The sequence below is a fragment of the Antechinus flavipes genome, chromosome 1 (genome assembly GCF_016432865.1).
Source record: "Antechinus flavipes isolate AdamAnt ecotype Samford, QLD, Australia chromosome 1, AdamAnt_v2, whole genome shotgun sequence".
Lineage (NCBI taxonomy): Eukaryota > Metazoa > Chordata > Mammalia > Dasyuromorphia > Dasyuridae > Antechinus > Antechinus flavipes.
The window spans coordinates 584,686,210-584,706,872 of record NC_067398.1 but is presented as its reverse complement, the minus strand read 5'-3'; the positions used below and the strand labels follow the sequence as shown (position 1 = coordinate 584,706,872).

General features: G+C 35.8%; 1 protein-coding gene across 2 annotated transcripts in view; it reads right to left on the bottom strand.

Annotated features, from left to right (window-relative positions):
* Positions 1–20,663, bottom strand: part of VPS13B (vacuolar protein sorting 13 homolog B) — a 1,012,351-nt gene that overhangs the window by 459,243 nt on the left and 532,445 nt on the right. For both annotated transcript variants that reach the window (XM_051970918.1, XM_051970917.1), the window contains one exon: positions 1,932–2,135. In XM_051970918.1, coding sequence (XP_051826878.1) covers positions 1,932–2,135 — 204 coding nt within the window. The remainder of the gene's footprint in view (positions 1–1,931; positions 2,136–20,663) is intronic.

The window sequence follows — 20,663 nt, the reverse complement described above, 5'->3', positions numbered from 1 at the left end:
GTACTCTTCTTTCTTATCCCTTAATTATTTTTATGTCATTTTATTAAATCCCTTGTTTTCTTTTTCTCTTTTTATCTGAATGACAGATCATTCCTGCCAATCTTCCAAATTTCTTGGATTCAAAAACTTTTCACCTCCTCTTTTTGCTAGTTCTGCTGTTCCAGAATTTGTTTGGAGAGCTATTTTATGGTTGTTTGGAGTTGAATGTGGGAGAGTTATGATGATGTATCGATTATTCTGGTATTTTGGCTCCTAGAAGTGTGCTCCAACCTTTTGGAAATGTTTTTAATATTTTTAATATCAAGACAGGTATTTTGAAGTGTATAGAAAAGGATATGGTCAAGAAAATAGGGTCATAAACAATCAGATCCTCCTGAATAAGAACAACAAGGAAGTGCTATTAGCTTCATTTTTATCTTTTAAAAGTAATTTCCCTTGATACTCCTGATCTTTTGCTCTTTAAGTTAATTTGTACATACTTTTGTCTAATTATGTAGCTTGCCTATATAGTACACACACAAAAAAAGACAAAGGTCTTTTCTACTTTTAGAGATATCAATAATAAAGTTTTAAATTTGAAAAATATGATTATTGGGGCAACTAGGTGGTGTAGTGGATAGAGCACCAGCCCTGAAGTCAGGGGAACCTGAGTTCAAATCTGTTCTCAGAAACTAAAGGTTTTCCTAGGTGTGTGATCCTGGACAAGTCACTTAACCCCAATTGCTTCAGAAAAAAAAAAAAAAGTATGCGAGATAGGACTAGAACTCTTTCTACACCACAAAGAGATTTTATAGCACTATTTTGTATATATTCTTTGCACATGAATGGAATTCAATCAAACCTATAGGATTAGGTTAGCTATTATTAGAGAATGCTGCAGTATTAAACTGGGCAGGAGGAGGTATGTTGATGGGTATAATCATGATTCCATTGGCTTTCTTTTTAAAGTAGAATTTGTTAATCTTTGCAGGATTACAACTGCGATCAGTTTCTTTTTTTTTCTTTTCCCAATAGCAAAGTTCCTCACTCAGTTCTTCAACTTATTCACTTCTCATGCCCTAACTCACCTCAATTCTACACAAAGACAATCATACCCTTGGTCTTGCCTTTACTCACAACACCTCCATGTTCAACAATTTTAAAATCCCATTATATGCTTATAATCCATTGATTTTCTACTGTTTCCTCTCCCTTCCAGTATTAAATCCAATTCTTTGTAGACACAGTGACTTCTAATTCCTCAGCCCCTCAGTTCTGTCCCAGGCAATCATCCTGCCCCATTCACATTTCAATTTTCTTCTTCATTAGATTATAAAGTTCTTGAGAGCAAGGACTATCTTATGATTTGTTTTATTAGCATGGTGCTTAGCATAGTGCCTGGCATATAGTAGGTGCTTAATAAATGTTTCCTGCTTAAATAATTTATTACTGATGACCTCTAATTTGTCTTGCACTTATCTTTTTGGTAGATACTTGTTTATAAGTCTCCCACATTAGATTTGGAGTTTCTTGAGAGCATGGATTGTCTTATGCCTTGTTTTATAACCCAGTGCTTATATACAGAGGGTATTTAATAAATGTTAACAGGCTGACTTACAGAAAGTGAAGAGGTAGAAGTCTTCCATTCCCTCTTGTTCTTTATATTTCCTTTTCCTCATATCTTTTTTTAAAATCTCATGTTAGTCTTGTGTTATGTTAGTCTTTCTCCATTGCTCAATTTCCCTTCATTATCATATCCTTTCTCCTGAATGTCCTTTACCCTACTTCTAAGTAAATAGAAGCAAATATGATCCCAGTGACACCTTAGCAAAATCAATTTGTTTACATCCATTTTCACTGAGGTCATCTTTACTTGTCTCAATTATGAGCGAGATATTTTTATATTTTATATTATCCTTCACATGATAAAATAACTTTTCAAAAACACTTACCTCAGTAGTAGTTCCAATGTCAGCAGATGGGCTACATGTGCTAGTATCTGGTGGAACTGTACCAACACTACTTCTAATTGGAGAGCTTGGAACAGGTCCTGTCGCAGACTCTGGATAGCCTGAAGATTGATTTAGAATGCCTTTCTTCTGAATCTTATTCCAGACTTTATTCATGATGTCTGCTAATTCATATAAGAGCTGAACCTAAAAAAAATACCACAAAGAGCAATTCTTTATAACGGACTCTTTAGAATATTGTAAATATAGGCTAAAGCCAAGTAGAGAACTTGAGTTACAACAGCAAATTAGAAAACTACAAGATTCACTCCTGAAGAGGATATGATTATAAAAAAGTTTCCCACCTGGGAAACAGAAGAAAAATAACTATTCCAGACATTTTCTGTATGAGATATCAAGGACAAAGGAAAAAATACATGCAAAATTCTTTCATATCCCTAAAAGATAGTTTTTTTATTAACCCAATGTGCAGAAGAAGATAAATTTGTCTACAAGTGAAATGTGATCTCATCCCAAATTACTAAATCCCCAAAGAACTTGAGCGGTTTTCAATAACATCTATGATCATCTAAGTACACTTCCTCAATATTTAATCCCATTTGCTAATTCAAGATGAGGAAACTATGTTGGATTTCCATAGGAGAATTTATGTTTATTAATTCAGAGACAGTCTCTATCTTTATGAAGCTTACAATCTAGTAGCAATGTGTAGCACACACACATCTATATATAAACTTCATACAAAATAATACATCAGGGCAAAATGTAGAGAGTGACCTTTTAAATGAGACAGTAGCTTCATTTTTATGTACAAAGAAAAGAATACATGGTAGAAACTCACACAAACAAGAAATAGTTTCAAAAATACTGTCAAATACTTCTTAGTATATATTTATTTCCCAGAATGTTAAATAATTATTTCCAAATGATTTTAAAATTTCAAAATGACAAATTAATATGAATTTTGATCAGTTTAAAAGAAATAAATTTAACAACAAAACATAACATAATCCAATCTATGCAAAAAAGAACAAAAGTGTAACTGAAGCTGTTCTGTAAGATACTAAAAGAACATACACTATCCAGCTTGCTATTCTCCTGGGATATGTCATTTCAATATTCACAGAACATACTGTTTAACTTGCACATTGTTTGACTAAGTTCTAAGATATTTACACAAGGTTTCGTAAATAAGCATTAATCATGGAATTTGTATGACAACATATTGCTATATACTGTATAAAACAAGCCCAAGGAAAAATGCAAACATGGTATATAAGCAGATCCACAGCTGGATACCATACTCTGTTTGCCATTATAAAAAACGAAATTCTCATAGTTATAAGAAGTTTCAGCCCCAGGATATATCCAGGCGATGAAGCTGGCTTCTTATGTGGGCAAAACAGATGCATAAAAACACTGTTGTCAATTCACATTTGATATAAAACAGTGCTTGGGAGTGTATTTTTTCCTTACTTTTTGTGTAATTTCATGCTATACTCCTTTCTTAATAAGCTGGCATATAAAGACATTATAAAATGTCTTGATTTTGTTCAAATTAATTTCTCTTTTACATTCAAATATATTTTCCCCTTTTTAACACATTTTCCCTAACTGAAAACCTTATTAAAAAAAAAAAAAGGCTTCTTCTTGTAAAATATAGAATAATGAAAAAATGAAAATAACAAATCAAAGGGGAAAAAAAGGCTCAATGGAAAATTTACAGAAATGGTTCTGATGCTTCTTTATCACTTTCAACTGCTAACAAAACATTTCAGAATGAATATTATCAACTAATATTAACTAATGAATCTAAATAATCTATAAATAATTTACAATTAAAAGAAAAAAAGGTTACAAAGCAGAAAATGAAATCACAGGATCACAGTATCTGTGAGTTGAAAGGAACCTCAGAGCCCACATCTGAACAATAATTTCTTCTGTAATATGTACCTAATAAATGGTCATCCGATTTTGTCTTGAAGATCTCCATTGACAGGAAACTCATCACCCCTTATGAGAAAGACCATCTCCCTTTTGGATAGTGTCAATTGTCAGAATTTTTTTCCTAACACTAGTCCTAATTCTGCTTCTTTTTATCTTCCATTCATTGCACCTAGTTCTCTCCTCTGGGTCCCATTAAATGTTTTATCTGCTTTTTCATAATTCTGACTCATATTAAGTTTACAATCCATTAATTCCCTGGATATTTTTCAGATGAACTATTGGCCAATCATACTTCCCCCTATCTTCTTCTTCTTCTTCTTCTTCTTCTTCTTATTCAACCCAAATATAATACTTTGCCCTTATACCTAGTAAAATAAATAAAAATGAAACTATTTGATATTTGATTTCTTTTTAAAATGAGGTAACTTGTATGTTGGAATCCTTACTAACTGCTAAGTAATTAGAGTTGATCTAATCCTACAAGAAGTTGTTTTGGCCAGAACCTGAAACAAGGTACTAAGTAGAACTAATCAAGACAAGGCTTGTGTTCCCACCTTTACTCATTGGACTCCACAAGTATGCTAGCTTCACAAAGTACACTTTCTAACTTCAAGAGAGTTCACACCTCCCTTAAAGTCATTGGGCCAGAGAGCACTATGGGAGAAAACCCATAATCCCATTCTCTCAGAAGAGGCAGATAAAAAGCCAGCGATGAAGGATCTATGGCAGAATACATTTTTTCCTCTTGGCTGGCTGATCGCGCTAGACTCGAGAGAAACGACTCTGCTGCAGAGAACACTTTTGACGGACTTCAGTGGAGCTACGCCAGAAGCCCTCTCTCCGCGGCAAATTGGTGCCTGGGCCCCCCAGAAGGAGATAAGAGAGATCTTCCATCTCTGTTGGAGGCAGAAGAAGGCAGAGGCAGAGGCTGAAGGACAGAACCTTTGGATTTGGAGACATCCGAAGGGCTCTAAGCCTCTAAACCGGCTGTCCTCTGAGAACAAACTCCAACATTTGAACTCTTAACACTTGGCGCCCAAGCGTGGGAACCAAGGACCCTACTTTCACAAGAAGTCTCCAGTGACCAGGAACTGAGTGAGTACAACCTTTTTTGGCTGAAATGGGACAGATCCTAGGTAAAGATTCTCCATCCCCCACCCCAACCCCCCCAACCCCAGACCCACCCAGGAGTGGTGCTATAGAAAGCCTGCTTAAGCTGATAGAAGATCAAGGGCTACTTGTAACTTGGGGACAGGCAGCTAGACTTCTGGCTACATTAAAACGCACCTCCCCTTGGCTCTTAGAGGAAGAGAAAATCTCTCTAAAAAACTGGGCATTGGTTGGTCAACAGCTCTCCGCATATTACAATGAAAACGGTCCTCGTTCAGTTTCCATTGAAGTATTCTTTTTATATAATACGATACAGATGGCCTTAAAATACCGTACTTGTTCTAGGAAAAAAGGAAAAAACTCTAGGAATAGCCAAAAGGGGAAGCCTGAGATAAAGGAGGAAGACAAAGAACAGATTAATGGCCATATCCCCACAGGGCAGGGAGACTTAAGTGAGGCTCAAGGGTGGGGTGAATCTGAGGCAGCCTCGGCCCCACCTGAGGAGCAGGTAATTGACTTTCCTTCATCAACTCCACCCTCCTGGATGGAGGGAGGAGGGGTAGTGGGGGGGGCAGTGACAGCAACAGCACCTCCCCCCCAGCATCCAGCACCTCCCCCCCATATCCAGCACCTCCCCCCCAGTATCCAGCACCTCCTCCCCAGCATCCAGCACCTTCCCCCCGGCATCCAGCACCTCCCCCCCAGCATCCAGCTGCTCCTTTGACTAGATTGCAAAAGGGACTAATTAAGGCCAGAGAAGAAGGGAAAAATGTAGCAGAATTTCAACACCACATTTTTCCTGTAATTCAACAGTTTAATTCTTCAGGTCAAGAAAGTAGAAGATACTCACCTTTTGATATAGAAATCCTCAAAGACCTGAAAAAAGCTTGCACTCTTTATGGGGCTACATCAGCTTATGTTAAGATGCTATTGCAAAATTTGTCTTTTGAAATCTTGACCCCTAATGACTGGAAATCGATAGCAAAAATATGTCTAGAACCTGGACAGAACTACTTGTGGCTTTCTGAATATAGTGAGCTCTGTAGAATACAAGCCCAACAAAATATTCAAAGTGGAGTTCATACTGCAATCACCTGTGACCTACTAACAGGTACAGGTCCTTATGCAGATGTCGCAGCACAAATTGGTTATTCTGTAGCAGCATATCAGCAAATTGCTGATAATGCTATCAAAGCGTGGGCTTCTCTTCACAATAAAGACGACAAAGGGGGGGCCTTCACAAAAATAACACAAGGGCCAAATGAACCCTTCGCTGACTTTGTGGGACGCTTGCAGACAGCTATCATAAGAACAAATGGAGAAAATGCAATAACAGACATCTTGATAAGGCAACTTGCTAAGGAAAATGCTAATGAGGTTTGCAGAAGAATTATACTAGGACTGCGCAAGGATGCTCCTTTAGAGGAACTCATAAGACGCTGTGCCACAGTGGACACAGGTGCCTTTTATAGCCAGGCTATGATGCAGACTTCCCAAAATCCAAACATGAGAAGACAGAATCCCTCTTGGCAAGGGACTTCCAGAGAGACTCGTAGATGCTTTCAGTGTGGAAAAGTAGGACATCTGAAAGCTCAATGTTGGTATAGAGATAGAATGAGAAAACAAGGTGGGAGAACAAGACCCCAAACCCCATGTCCAAAATGCAACAGAGGCTTCCATTGGGCCTCAGAATGCAGACAGATTCAGGGAAACGGGATGAGGGGCCCAGCCCCAGGGCCCAAGGCAAAAAACACTTGGGGCATGATGGCAGCCAATGGTGCACCCAGAGAGTGCCTAGAAGTCCAGTACCCAGACATGACCAATCAACCAGAAAGCCATATGATGGGAGAAGGGGATTACACAGTCAACCAGCCAGGAAGCAACCTGATGGCGGAAGGGAATTACAATTGGGGAGAATAGAGCTGTATGCAGCTGGGACAACTGAGATACCCCCTGGAGAGGTGAAATCTGTTCCTCTCCAGCCTATGGATCCCCTACCTCCAGGCACAGTAGGCTTGACCATTTCACCTCCTTGTATGTACAAAACAGTGTCCATCCACACACTGATGTGGGAAACTGGGGAATGTGTAGATAATATCCCAGTCACTAATACAGGTAGACAATGTGTGACTTATCACCCAGGAGACGTAGTAGCATCAGGGTTACTCATACAGAATCCTAATAAGCAGCCTCGTGATAGTCACCCAGGTTCTGACTCCAGACCACAAAAACCAGAAATATACTGGACAGCAGCAGTAACGGCTGACTGACCTATGCTCACAATCTATATAAATGGCCTACCATTGGAAGGATTGGTAGACACAGGTGCGGATCGTATAGTTATTAGAGGTGCCAGTTGGCCCAGTCACTGGCCAAAGATTAAAGCAGATACCTATATGTCTGGAGTAGGAGGATCAATAGCAGCTGAAGTTAGTGCTGCCCCTATGAGATGGACTTTTGAAGGCAAAACAGGAGTTTTTACTCCTTTTATAGTTGAAAAAATCCCCATCAATCTGTGGGGAAGAGACGTTTTACAACAATTGGGGTTAAAAATGAGTACTTCGGTTTTTTAAGCAGGGCTGCTGTTGAAGGCCTGCCAACACTTTCACCTATTCCTATCCAATGGAAAACTGATACACCAGTGTGGATAGAACAGTGGCCCTTAAGTAGCGATAAAATTCAGGCCTTATTAGATATAGTACAGGAGCAGCTTGAACAAGGGCATTTACAATCTTCTCTAAGTCCTTGGAATTCACCAGTGTTCGTTGTAAAAAAGAAATCAGGAAAATGGAGGATGCTCACTGATTTAAGAAAAGTGAACGAACAGATGGAAACTATGGGAACTCTTCAGCCTGGACTTCCATCTCCTACTCAGCTTCCTAGAGAATGGCCTCTTTGGGTTATAGACATCAAGGATTGTTTCTATTCCATTCCTCTGGATAAGGAGGATATGAAGAGATTTGCCTTTTCGGTGCCCAGTGTCAATTTAGCTGAGCCTTATAAAAGATATGAATGGACGGTTTTGCCACAGGGAATGAAGAACAGCCCCACTATGTGTCAAATGTATGTTGCTGCTGCTCTTGCTCCAATAAGAAAAGCATTTCCAAAAGTTATGCTATTACATTATATGGATGATATATTGGGATGTGCACCGGAGGAACAAATTCTAGAAGCATGTCTACAAAAAACCATAGAAACACTAAGATACTACAAACTTCATATCGCTACAGAAAAAATTCAAAGACATGCTCCTTTTCAATATTTAGGATATGAAATATATCCTAAGGCACTTGCACTACAAAAACTGTCTTTAAGAACAGAGAGGTTGAACACTTTAAATGATTTCCAAAAATTAATAGGAGATATCCAATGGATGCGTCCAGTATTAGGTTTAACTACCAATCAATCGCAACCCCTATATGACATTTTAAGGGGAGACACTGCTTTAAACTCACCACGCCGGCTTACAAAAGAAGCTCAAGAGACCTTGAGAGAAGTTGAACTGGCTTTATCCAATGTAGTTGAGAGAGTAACTCAAAAACCTTTGGAAATATCGGTTTTTGCTACGAAAGAAGCACCCACAGCAGTCCTTCATCAAGGAGACAGTGTGATAGAGTGGGTGAACCTCCCAGCACAACCAGAACAAAGCCTTACGCCTTACCCAGTGCTTGTGGCTAGAATTCTATTAAAGGCCATTAAGCGAGTAGTACAATTATCTGGGACAAGACCTGACAAGATATATACCTTCTATACAAATGCACAAATTAATGTATGCTGTGAAACCATCCCAGAGTGGCAGATTTTATTGGCCATGGCTCCAAATTTTGCACATGGATCTCCATTAAAGATAACCAGACTACTGCATAATTGGCAATGGATTTTTGAAGAGAAGGTTTCTAAGGTTCCTCTTGAAGGACCAACCATCTTTACAGATGCAGCCAAACAAAATATTTGTGCTGTATACTCTCATGATCTAACCATAAAAAGAGTAGTCAGAACTCCTTTTCAGTCCACTCAGCAGAACGAATTATATGCGATCATGCTAGCTCTCACTTATTACCCAGGCGACATAAATATAATATCTGATTCAGCCTATTCAGTAGGTGTGGTACAAAGAATTGCCACAGCCCAAATAAAATTTGCAGCTTCTAATATATATCAGTTCTTTAAGGAACTTCAAGAGCAAGTGAGAAAGCATCCAGGAAAGATTTATATCCTGCATGTCCATTCACATAGTGGACTTCCAGGTCCTATTTTTGATGGAAATTCAAAGGCAGATAGCCTTTTAACTATGTTGGCCAGTACGCCTTTATTTCAGGAGGCCCAGGAATCCCATTCTAAATACCATCAGGCTGCTCGAGCTTTGCGTTTACAGTTTGGGATTACAAAAGAAGCTAGGAGCATAGTGAAAAGCTGTACAGCTTGCCTTCCCTTCCAAGCTCCTACACTGCCTCCAGGGAAGAATCCTCGTGGTTTGAGACCCAATGAAATCTGGCAAATGGATGTGACTCATTATAAATCTTTTGGTCGTCTGTCTTTTATCCACGTTGTGGTAGACACCTTTTCAGGATTCACTTTTGCCATACCAGCAGCAAAAGAGACAGCCCGAGTGGTCACTGAATTCCTCATTCAAGCATTCGCAATTATGGGTGTGCCACAAGAAATAAAAACAGATAATGGACCGGCATATACCTCCAAACATTTTGAACACTTTTGTGCACAGTATAAGATTCTACACACTACTGGCATACCCTTCAATCCTCAAGGTCAAGCAATAGTAGAAAGAAGAAACAGAGACATTAAGACACTCCTCCAAAAACAAAAGAAAGGAGGAGCCACGGGTAACCCTAGAGAACTTCTAAATTTAGTTCTCTATACCATTAATTTTTTAATCTTTGATAAAGATGCACTGGCTCCAGCAGACAGGTTTTATAACCCACCAGAAGAGCAGTGTCCAGTGCGAGCAGCTCCACTATCTTTAGATAATCGCCAGGTGATGTGGAGAGACCCAGAAAGTGGTGAATGGAAGGGACCAGATAGACTAACTGCTTGGGGGAGAGGATTTGCTTGCATCTCTACAGGTGGAGAAGGAATCAGATGGGTGCCTACGAGCCGCATTCGCCTTGTCCATCGCAGAAAGATGGAGCAGACCCTTGAAACAAAGGAGAAGACCCAAGAAATATCGGGTGGTTTTGTTGCTGATTGTGCTCATAAGAATTATTAGATTCCTGGCACATGAACTAATGGACAATGGAATCCTATTGGACTGTTTCTAGGACTTATGGACATGTGTAAATTTTCAGATTGATTCTTGTTATTTGTTACATTACTACTAGCCTGTGTTATATTGCTATGTGCTCATGTAAATTATGTATAATGCCTCCCATATTGATGGATTTATGTATACCATGTATATCTGTTACAAAGTTCTGGCCCATATTGATGGATTTATGTGTACCCCCTCAGAAACCCCCTATGTTTTAAAACAAAAGAAAGGGGGAGATGTTGCAATCCTTACTAACTGCTAAGTAATTAGAGTTGATCTAATCCTACAAGAAGTTGTTTTGGCCAGAACCTGAAACAAGGTACTAAGTAGAACTAATCAAGACAAGGCTTGTGTTCCCACCTTTACTCATTGGACTCCACAAGTATGCTAGCTTCACAAAGTACACTTTCTAACTTCAAGAGAGTTCACACCTCCCTTAAAGTCATTGGGCCAGAGAGCACTATGGGAGAAAACCCATAATCCCATTCTCTCAGAAGAGGCAGATAAAAAGCCAGCGATGAAGGATCTATGGCAGAATACATTTTTTCCTCTTGGCTGGCTGATCGCGCTAGACTCGAGAGAAACGACTCTGCTGCAGAGAACACTTTTGACGGACTTCAGTGGAGCTACGCCAGAAGCCCTCTCTCCGCGGCAAATTGGTGCCTGGGCCCCCCAGAAGGAGATAAGAGAGATCTTCCATCTCTGTTGGAGGCAGAAGAAGGCAGAGGCAGAGGCTGAAGGACAGAACCTTTGGATTTGGAGACATCCGAAGGGCTCTAAGCCTCTAAACCGGCTGTCCTCTGAGAACAAACTCCAACATTTGAACTCTTAACACTTGTAAGGTGTATCTTCAATATCTAACCCATGCTGACAATGAATCATTGGTGACAATTCTTTGGGATTGGTCAAGATATCATTTCTAAATTTGAATTCTGTATGTAGAGGGTCAGAACTCTGAAAAAGTATACTTAACATCTAGGTCAGCAAGGTACTTATGGTTAAGTATATACTTAGTACTTAGTATGATGATGTAATTGTTGTACATGCTCAGTATGGTGTAGTGATGTAATCGTACTGAAGTATTTAAGAGCTGGGAAAACTGGGAATGCTTGGAAAGCTCAGCCACAGCTCTTCGCCACAGCTCTCAGCCATAGACACAAGAGAAGAGGCCAGATTCCAGATTCCATCTTTGACCAGCTATGTGGTAGCTCTCCTGTCTCCTTCACTCCTCCATTAAGACCAAGGACTTGGGCTAATCCCAAAATCCTCCAGAGTGCTAGTCTTGACTTTACAATTATATACTGTTTTCTGGCAAATATGTCTCTATCTTGTCCATAACAATAACATGAGAGAACAATTTTAATATTTTCACTAAAATCCAGAGCACTAAAATTCAAGCTACCAGTCCATTATCACTAACAAAAAAAGGAAATTAAGTTTAGTTTGCTATGACTGGCTCTATGATGAAACCAAAGCTGACTCCTTTTCTAAACTATCTACTAAGGTAAAGAAGGTTCCAAAAAATTATAGGATTTAGAGTTGGGAGGATCTATGCTAAGTACCAAATTCAACTCATTATTTTACAAGTGAAGAACCATAGATTCAGAGAATTAAAATCTATGTAAGTAAAATCTATGCCCTGTCCAAAGTGACAAAGGCAGTAAACAAAAGACAAAATTCAAAGTCAAGTCTATCAAACTCCAAATATATAGTAATCTTTCAAAAATAGATAGAAACTTAGGGAAAATGTAGATTTTTAAAATTGTAGGAACTTGGACATGCTTTGTACCATAATTGGAGGAATTTTATCTGAATCCCCTAATACATATTTTAAGATATCCCTAACAAGTGGTTATACAGCTTCTGCTTAGAAGTCATCCTCATAAAGACAATAACTGAACTTATGAAAAAGGAAGACTTTTTTGCAGAAATGAGTATAGAAAAAAAAACTTGTAGGGTAAACACAAAGAAAACAAGACAGAAAGAGTAGAAAAAAATTAGAAACGTGCAATGTCATAGCTAAGGAAGGGCACTTCCTTAGAAGAAGGAGCTGCTGGATATTAGTTATCAACTGCTAGAAAAAAGTCAAGATACAACTGATCTCTAAAATAGGCCATTGGTACCCTTTAAAATGTAGAGTAGCTAGGATTAAAGCAATATTTTAAGGAGGAAATAATGATGACAACAACAACAATAATAATAGCTAGTATTTATGTCACTTTTAAAGTTTGCAGAGATCTTCACTTCACAATAGCTCTGTGAGATAGATACAATTATTGTTATTTTTTTGACAAATAAGGAAACTAAGCCAGTGATCTCCAATGTATTTTTTTTTATTTAAGGGCCAGGATGTGTATATACTGGAAGGCACAACAGCTACTTTGAATGGAAGAAGGAGGAGGAGGAAGAGGAAGAGAAAGAGAAAGAATAAGAGGAAAAAAGAAAGGAGGAAGAGGAGGTGGAACAAGAGGAAGAAGAAGAGGAGGGGACAGTGACTTTTGGGAGGACTACAATAAGGAACTGTCTTAATAATTTTAGATATTCATCATAAAAGAAATTACACTGACAACAACACTGTAAAATTGACAATCAATCAGAAAGAAAGGGTAGGAAATGATAGATCCTTTTTCTCTCTGATTAGCTCGTTACAAACCCTTTGTCATCATGCCAAGGTTCCCACTTTGGAGACTACTGTTCTACACTACTATCATTTTAATTCTAATTCTAATACTAATTCTATGCTACCTGTTTTTTTCTATGATTGAAAGAGGAAAAAAAAAATCAATTACCATCATAAACAAATTCAAATGAACCCTAGTCATCTGATTATACACACTTATCCACCCACAGTTATATGTTTAAATTTATATATATTTAGTTATAAATATATATACACATGTGTGTATAGAGTTTATTTTTTTTTTTTAATAATTTGAGGTACTGAAGAATACAAATGTTTGGATAGAATGAAATGAGTATGAAAATAGTTCTTTTTTTAGTTCTTTTTAGACATTTAAATTTCATTAGACTAAAATTTTTTTTTAAATATTCCTAAGAATGATTACAAGAATGTAGAATAAAAAGAAAAAAATTTACAAAATAAATATGCACATATATTTATATTCTTCCTTTCTGTCTTATCAGAGTATACCCAGTTCTTGGGAGACATGACATACTACCTTTGCTACTGGGATAGGACATGGGAAAATTTAGAAAGTCAGTTTATGGATATTGAAAAGGTTTTCAGTCTAATGAACAGCACCTCTTTTAGTTCTAAATAAGCATTTCCTATTGTGTAAGAGATATGAATTGCCAAAGTTATCCCCAAGTATAATTCAGTGCCTTAGATGTGTTAGATAGTAAGCTAAGGGTCTAAAGCCACTGTCTAACCTGCTATTGTCCTATAGCTACTTCCTATTCTGAACAGGCTTCATAACTAATTTAGGATAATCAAAATTTTTTTCAGATCACAACCTTGTTGACATTTCTTCTCTCAAACAAATGTTAAATTAAAAAGATTAAGATATAAATTACCAAAAGCCATTCTTTAACAAATAAATGTTCAAAGGATATGAACAAACGATTCCCAAGAGAACTGCAAACTATTAACAATCATGTGAATGCCCCAAATAACTATTTTAAAAAATGTAAATTAAAATAACCCCAAAGTTTCACAACATACCTTAAAAATTAGTAAAGATGACAAAAAATTGTAATTTAGTGTTGAAGGGGTTGTGGGAAAATAAGCATACTAACGTATTATTAGAACTATGAATCAATACAATCATTTTGGAAAGTAATTTGGAATTCTACACACACAGACAACACACAGATTTGTGGATAACAGAGAGTGGCCATCTCTGGGTTAAAGGGTATAAAGTGGGACAGAGAAGAAAAAAAGGAAATAAAAAATTATGTGATAATTTTATTATATATTTAAAAGTATAGCAAATTGTACATAATGGATATATAGTTTCGTGTACAATAATCTTTTCCCCTCTATTCTACTACATAATAGAAATCTTAAGTTCAAATTAATAAATAAATAAAATTTTAAAGGAATATGAAAAGATACTCCCAACTTATCCCTTTGGAGAGATGGGTGGCCTACAAGTACACATTATTTTTAGACTTTTTTCAATATACTGATCAGTTATGCTGATTCCCCCTCCTCTCTTTTTTGTTTTTTTGGTCTTATGGATATGGCATGTCATATTTCATGTTTGAGGAACTGGAAGGAGAGGCCAGTTGCTGAATCATAGAATGCATGGAAAGGAATAAAAAGTAAAAGAATCAGAAAGATAGGAAGAGGTCAAGTGATGAAGAGCACGCCAGTTAATCCATCTGAATTTGTATTTTTCCATTGCCTATCATATCCATAACCTCCACATAAGTAGCCTTTTGTGTCATTCTTGCCAAATTTAAGAAAGCTATTTTCTAGAAAATATCATTTTAGAGATTGTAACTCAAAAATGTTAGCCTTTTGAAATTGTAGTAGCTAACAGTTTGCAGCTTGTAATTTTTGTTTCAATATGAGGATAACTAAGTAACTTTTTAAAAAGTCAAAAAACTGGCAAGGAACATAGGTATTTAGTGGTCAATCTCTAATTTAAAGGTTTAAAAAAAAGTAAGTCTTGAGTCCTCAAAAATCTCAAAAATAAAAACTGTCTTAGGAAGTTTTATACAAGCAGAGTTAAAAAAATTACAACTGAATTGCTAAAATTTAGTGTACTAAATTAGAAGGACTCCCTTAGTTCAAATCAAACCATATTATTTATTTTTAAGAAGACAAAATACAAATAAATAATTTCAATATCATATTATAAAATGCAGTGAGAGTATACAGTGAGAGTTTGTGAACTTGTGAAATGTCATTTGCTTTCTTTATCATAGTTATAGCTCATTTAAAAAGTGATGCTTTTTAAAACTGACCATGCTAGTGGCAACTGACAACTGAACCATTTAGAAATTCTGTGTGACATATTCCTGCAAATAATCTGAGAATTAAAAAAGGAAAAAAAAATTAGTCTGAAGTATCTTTTTGTCTGTCGTGTTGGCACTATTTCTAAACTTTGTAGGGAATAACAATTATTAGTTTCAGTAACTTCTGTTCAAAATTAGAAAATAAATTCATGATTAAAAATAGGCACACGGGGCAGCTAAGTATGCAGTGGATAGAGCACCAGCTCTGAAGTCAGAAGGACCTGAGTTCAAATGTGACTTCAAGACACTTAACACTTTCTAGCTGTGTGACCCTGAGCAAGTTACTTAATCCCAATTGCCTCAGGGAAAAAAAAAAAAAAAGACACAGCCCTGCTGACAATCATCAAATCTATTTTTTTTTTCCCTCAAGAAAAAAAAAAAATCCCGGTTATTAATTAAACAGATATTCAAGTAATTAGATATTGAAATGATTTGAAAAAATGTTAGGATGCATTTTGAAAACAACCACATACATAGAGAATTAGTATTTTTAATTAAGTGGTTTAATCCACTGTTACTTTTTACTACATAATAAGATATCACTCAGTAAACATTCAATGATTTTAAGGCTGTCATCTTTTCAATAGTTACAGGCAAAATACAGTTCACCATGCTACAAAATCAGTTGGATTTTTTTTTTTTGGTAGCTACCCCACTGTGAGCTTATAACTATCAGATGCTGCTTAAATAATTTTATTTTTCATCTTCAATTAAGAACATTTGGTATAAAAAATTGGAAATCCAATGATTATCACTTCTGCTTAAATGAAATTGAAAAGAAAATGTAGTCAACAAAACAGGTAAACCTTCCACTTAAAAAAATATTTTTACTGCTTAGTCTAAGTTGTAAGAATTTAAAATTATAAAAAATGAAATTACAAATAAACGAGAAAAAAATCCTGGCATAAATCTTTCTATTATGGAAATCTGAAAATTAAGAATTAAAAATATAAATGCACTAAAAATATTTAATGAGGAATTTTATTCATGAATATTGAAAGATGGAGGAGGAGGAGGAAAGAACTTAATAAAACTTTTAAGGTTACAGAATTGTAAAACATGTGTAATTAATATTAAATCAATAGGGAAAATACTGTATATGTAAAAGCAGTCATATTTTATTCTATTTGCAAACGTAAATAATTCAAAGATATATCATTTTACCTAAAATAACATTTTTAGAATGAGAATTCATTCTGGCAGATATAATAGTTTTGGAGTAACAAAAGTACTTGTGTAAGTATAAGTTGTCTATAAATATGTAAAAGTACTTTTAATTAAGTTTTTTTAAGTTTTTTTTTCCACGAGGTATGTGGATGCTTGCTTACTAATGAAAGTAATACAAAAGATGGATCTTTTAGTAAAATGTTACTCTCTCTGATTTATAAATTAAAAGCAGAATAAACCAGTCAACAATACAAAATGTTTATCTATTACACATTTAATTATTTTTTTTAAAAGTTTCAGTCCAATAGAAATTCATGGAATTCTGGTAGACTATAGTCTATTGTAGATAATGATCTAGAATAAAAATAATTTAAGGAAAAGCGTCTCTAATTGTGCTTTTAAAACAATGAAGCCATTACTATATTTAGCAAATAATATATAGTATAATAAAATCTTCTCATCAAGGATATAAAATAATTCATTCTGTCCTTAGCCTTTAAAGAGATCACACATGACTCATCAATCTCTACTGTCACAGGAAAAGTTTGAATGTTAAAACGGTATCAGTTCTATGATCAGAGTGGCCAACCATGACTCAGTTTAGAAGAAGGAAGAATTCTGTCTTGCTAGAAGGTTCTTCAGATTGCAGAAAACCTCTGGTGAAATTCACCAGCCCTTATAAAGTAGTGTTAGAAACATTTTCTGAATCATCTATTAACATCACATAAAGAATCTAGTGGGGGATTATGTCAAGAAAATAAAGCAATATGAGATTGTTGGCTACTCTTTTTTTGTTTGTTTTAACACAAAAATTGTTAATAAATATGTTGAGTTCCTCACTGTAATTCAGCCCTTTCATAGAGAATTATTTATTATATTATTCAGCTACCACTAGGGATTGGCCAAACATTGGCAAAGGTAACAGATGATCATAGATTAACATGTGATCAAAAAATTTTTGTAACTCAAATGTGAATAATCCACAAAAGGTTTTCAAAGAATTCAGACTTCCTATTTGGCAAGAACAGTGTAGAAATCAGGAAAAGTTTGACCAGTATATTATACCATATGACAATAAGCCCCAAATGGATGTATTATTTATATCAAATACAAATGGAGATATTTTTTAAAAAATCAAGAGGCATATTTCAGATTTGTGGTTTGGAAGAGAATTCTTAGCCAAGCAAGGGATAAAGTTCATCATAAAAGATAAAACAGAAATTTGTTTAGAAATTAAAGCTTTTGTATAAACACATGCTTAGACCAGGAAATAGAATTAGTGTGGGAAGTCTCTTAGCATTAAATATTTTTTGGGAGGGAGTTATATCTGATACTTAAAATTATTGTGAATTGACACAAATTTAGAAAACTAAAGGCCACCTCCCCAATCAATGTTCAAAATATATGAATGACTTTTGGAAGAAATGCTAAGGTCAATAGCAGGGAAGACCTGTGTTAAATTCAATCCAGAGATCTGCCATAGGTCTGTTGTTTCTTCAGTCTATCATCCACAGCATCAAAATAAATCTTTCTAACACAGTTATAATCATGTCTTTTTCCTACTCAAAAATGTTAAGTATTTTCTTATTTATCAACATATTAAAATATACACTTTTCAGGTAGGCATTTAAAGCCATCATCTATTTGGCTCCCACCTTTTCAAGAAGGTTTTTTTTAGCTTATTCCATGGACATACTCCAAGATCTAGTAAAAATGGTCTACTAGTCTTTAGCACAGTGCCTGGTACATAGTGGATTTTTTTTTCCTGAGACAACTAATTAAAATGATTTGCCTACAGAACCCAGTTAATAAAGTATCTAAGACTGGATTTGAACTTGGGTTCTCCAACTTCAGCGCCAGTAACTCTATATACTGTGCCAGCTAATTGTCCCTCAGTACATTCTTAATAAATGTTCTTGACTCATTCTGTTGATCCTCTTTGAACAGCAAAAAAGATTGAGAATAGGCAGGCAGGTGAAAAGCAGTAGAAAACTATAGAGGAGAGAATATCCACAAGATTGTGATGGTCAACAAAGTCAAAAAATGTAGAGAAGTTAAAAGGATCAAAAAGTTTTTTTTTTTTTTTAAAAAGACCATTATCCCTGACAACTCTGGATATTTTTTGTTCATTGATGAAGTGGGAGCCAAACTACACTGCGCTAACAAATGAACAGGAAGAAAGAATGTGGAGATAAAAAGTATAGCTAGCTTTTTCTAGGAGTCTCATGAAAACAAGGAAAGATATTAAAAGTTTGAGGGCATATTTACTTTCTTTTTAGATCCACATTCTGTTGTTAAACACATACTGAAAATATATAAGGCCTATTTTCAAATTACACCAAAATTTTTTTGTTTAGGTTTCACAGTAATGTACCTGAATATGCTTTTGACGAAAACTGATTAAAATGAAGACTGACCTCCATTTGAAGCCCTACATGAAAGTGACTCTATTTGACCAATGACTAATCCACTTATATACCAGAAAACTCCTGAGTACCCAAGAACTGGCCTGATAGCTACATTTAGAGTTAGATTAGCAAACTATCTTTTCAGCAAACTTCATCTAATCCAGATATGCAAGGTTAGTAAAATTTAATAATCAGTTTTCTTGTGGAAGAAAGGGAAGTGAAAGAATGTTACAGTCTAAAGCCAACATGGATTGGTTGCCCCCCAAGGTCCCATTTTCCATTCAGTTCTGTGAATCTGTTCAGTGACAATAATCATATAATGGTAAAGACCCAAGAGATCTGAGATCTAGATTGGGATTCACAGCCAACTATCTGGCCAAACTATTGATGTATACTCATAAATTTAGAAGGGCAGGGGGGCTATACACATTTACATGCCTGTGAATATACTATAAACTGCCTGATTCCTGATCCTGTGAGCACTTAGTTTCCTTTTATTGCTAACTGTCCATCCAAGATCTATTTACATAGATCAGGAAATAAAGTCATTAATTAATGCCACTTTACAAGGCAAAAGACAGAACTCTTCTGATATAAAGTGAGGAATAGGAGGATCATTAAACTCATTGTACCCTGATTTCAATATAAACTGTGACTCAAAGAAAATTCCATAAAGGGCTTTTTTGGATAAAATAGTAATACAGATGTTCTGAAATAAACATCTCTTCAATGAAATTTTCTATTTTCATATTTAGTGGACAGAGAACTCACTGGATTTGAGCCAGAAGTTCTGGGTTTGAATACTGGCTGTGTAATAATAGTCTGTATGACTTTGGTTTAACTTCTCTGGACTTTATTTTGTTTATCTAGAAGATAAATCCTTGATACCAAGAGTCATTTGAATATTTATAATATCACTCATGGGCCATAAAAAATTATCAACTTAAAAACTCCAGCAATGTGAGACTGTTGCTTCTAGCTTTTAGCTACTCATTGGGCTGCAGTTGCTTTGGCAGGGCCAGACCCTATGATTAAGATGGCCTTATGTGGTCCATGGGTCAGACATTTCCCGCCTCTGATCTAAGGGATAGTACTAACTCTGGAGGCTATAGGATCCTGTAATTGAATGTGGAGATTATGGAATTATGATTTATTATGATTAAATGTTTAGTTTGTATATCTATTTTATATATTTATATATCCAGTGTCATAGAAAAATTTCTCAGGCAAAACATAGTCACAAGTGAAAAAAGTTTAAGAAGGCCTGCTCTAATGTGCAATACTGTGTCACCCTAAACAAATAATTTAATAATCTTCCCAGGTCCTAATTTCCTTATTTTTAAAATGAAGGACTTGGACTAAATAACCTGTGGGATCCCCGTAGATCTAGCTCTATAATACTAAGAACTGGTGACCTCTAAACTGAGACAACTGTATTTGATTGATTTCTAACTTTTTTTTAGTGCTAATTCCTTTGATTCTGTGACTTTACGCCTTAGTGTAACCTGGATATTTTTGCTTATATTAGAATATTTTAGACACCTTTATTCCAAAGACATAAATAAGTTCACCACCTGCCAGATACAGGAATCTCTCAAGCAGTTTGGTTGCTCAACAAGATTATGTTGATGATCAACTCTGATAGATGTGGCTCTTTTCAACAATGAAGTGATTCAGACTAGTTCTAATAGACTTGTGATGGAGAAAGTTATCTGTACAAGAATACAGATCTCTGTATCTAGAGAGAAGACTGTGGGGCTGAATGTGGATAACAACATAATATTTTCACCTTTATTGTTGTTTGCTTGCTTGTGTTTTTCTTTCTCATTTTTC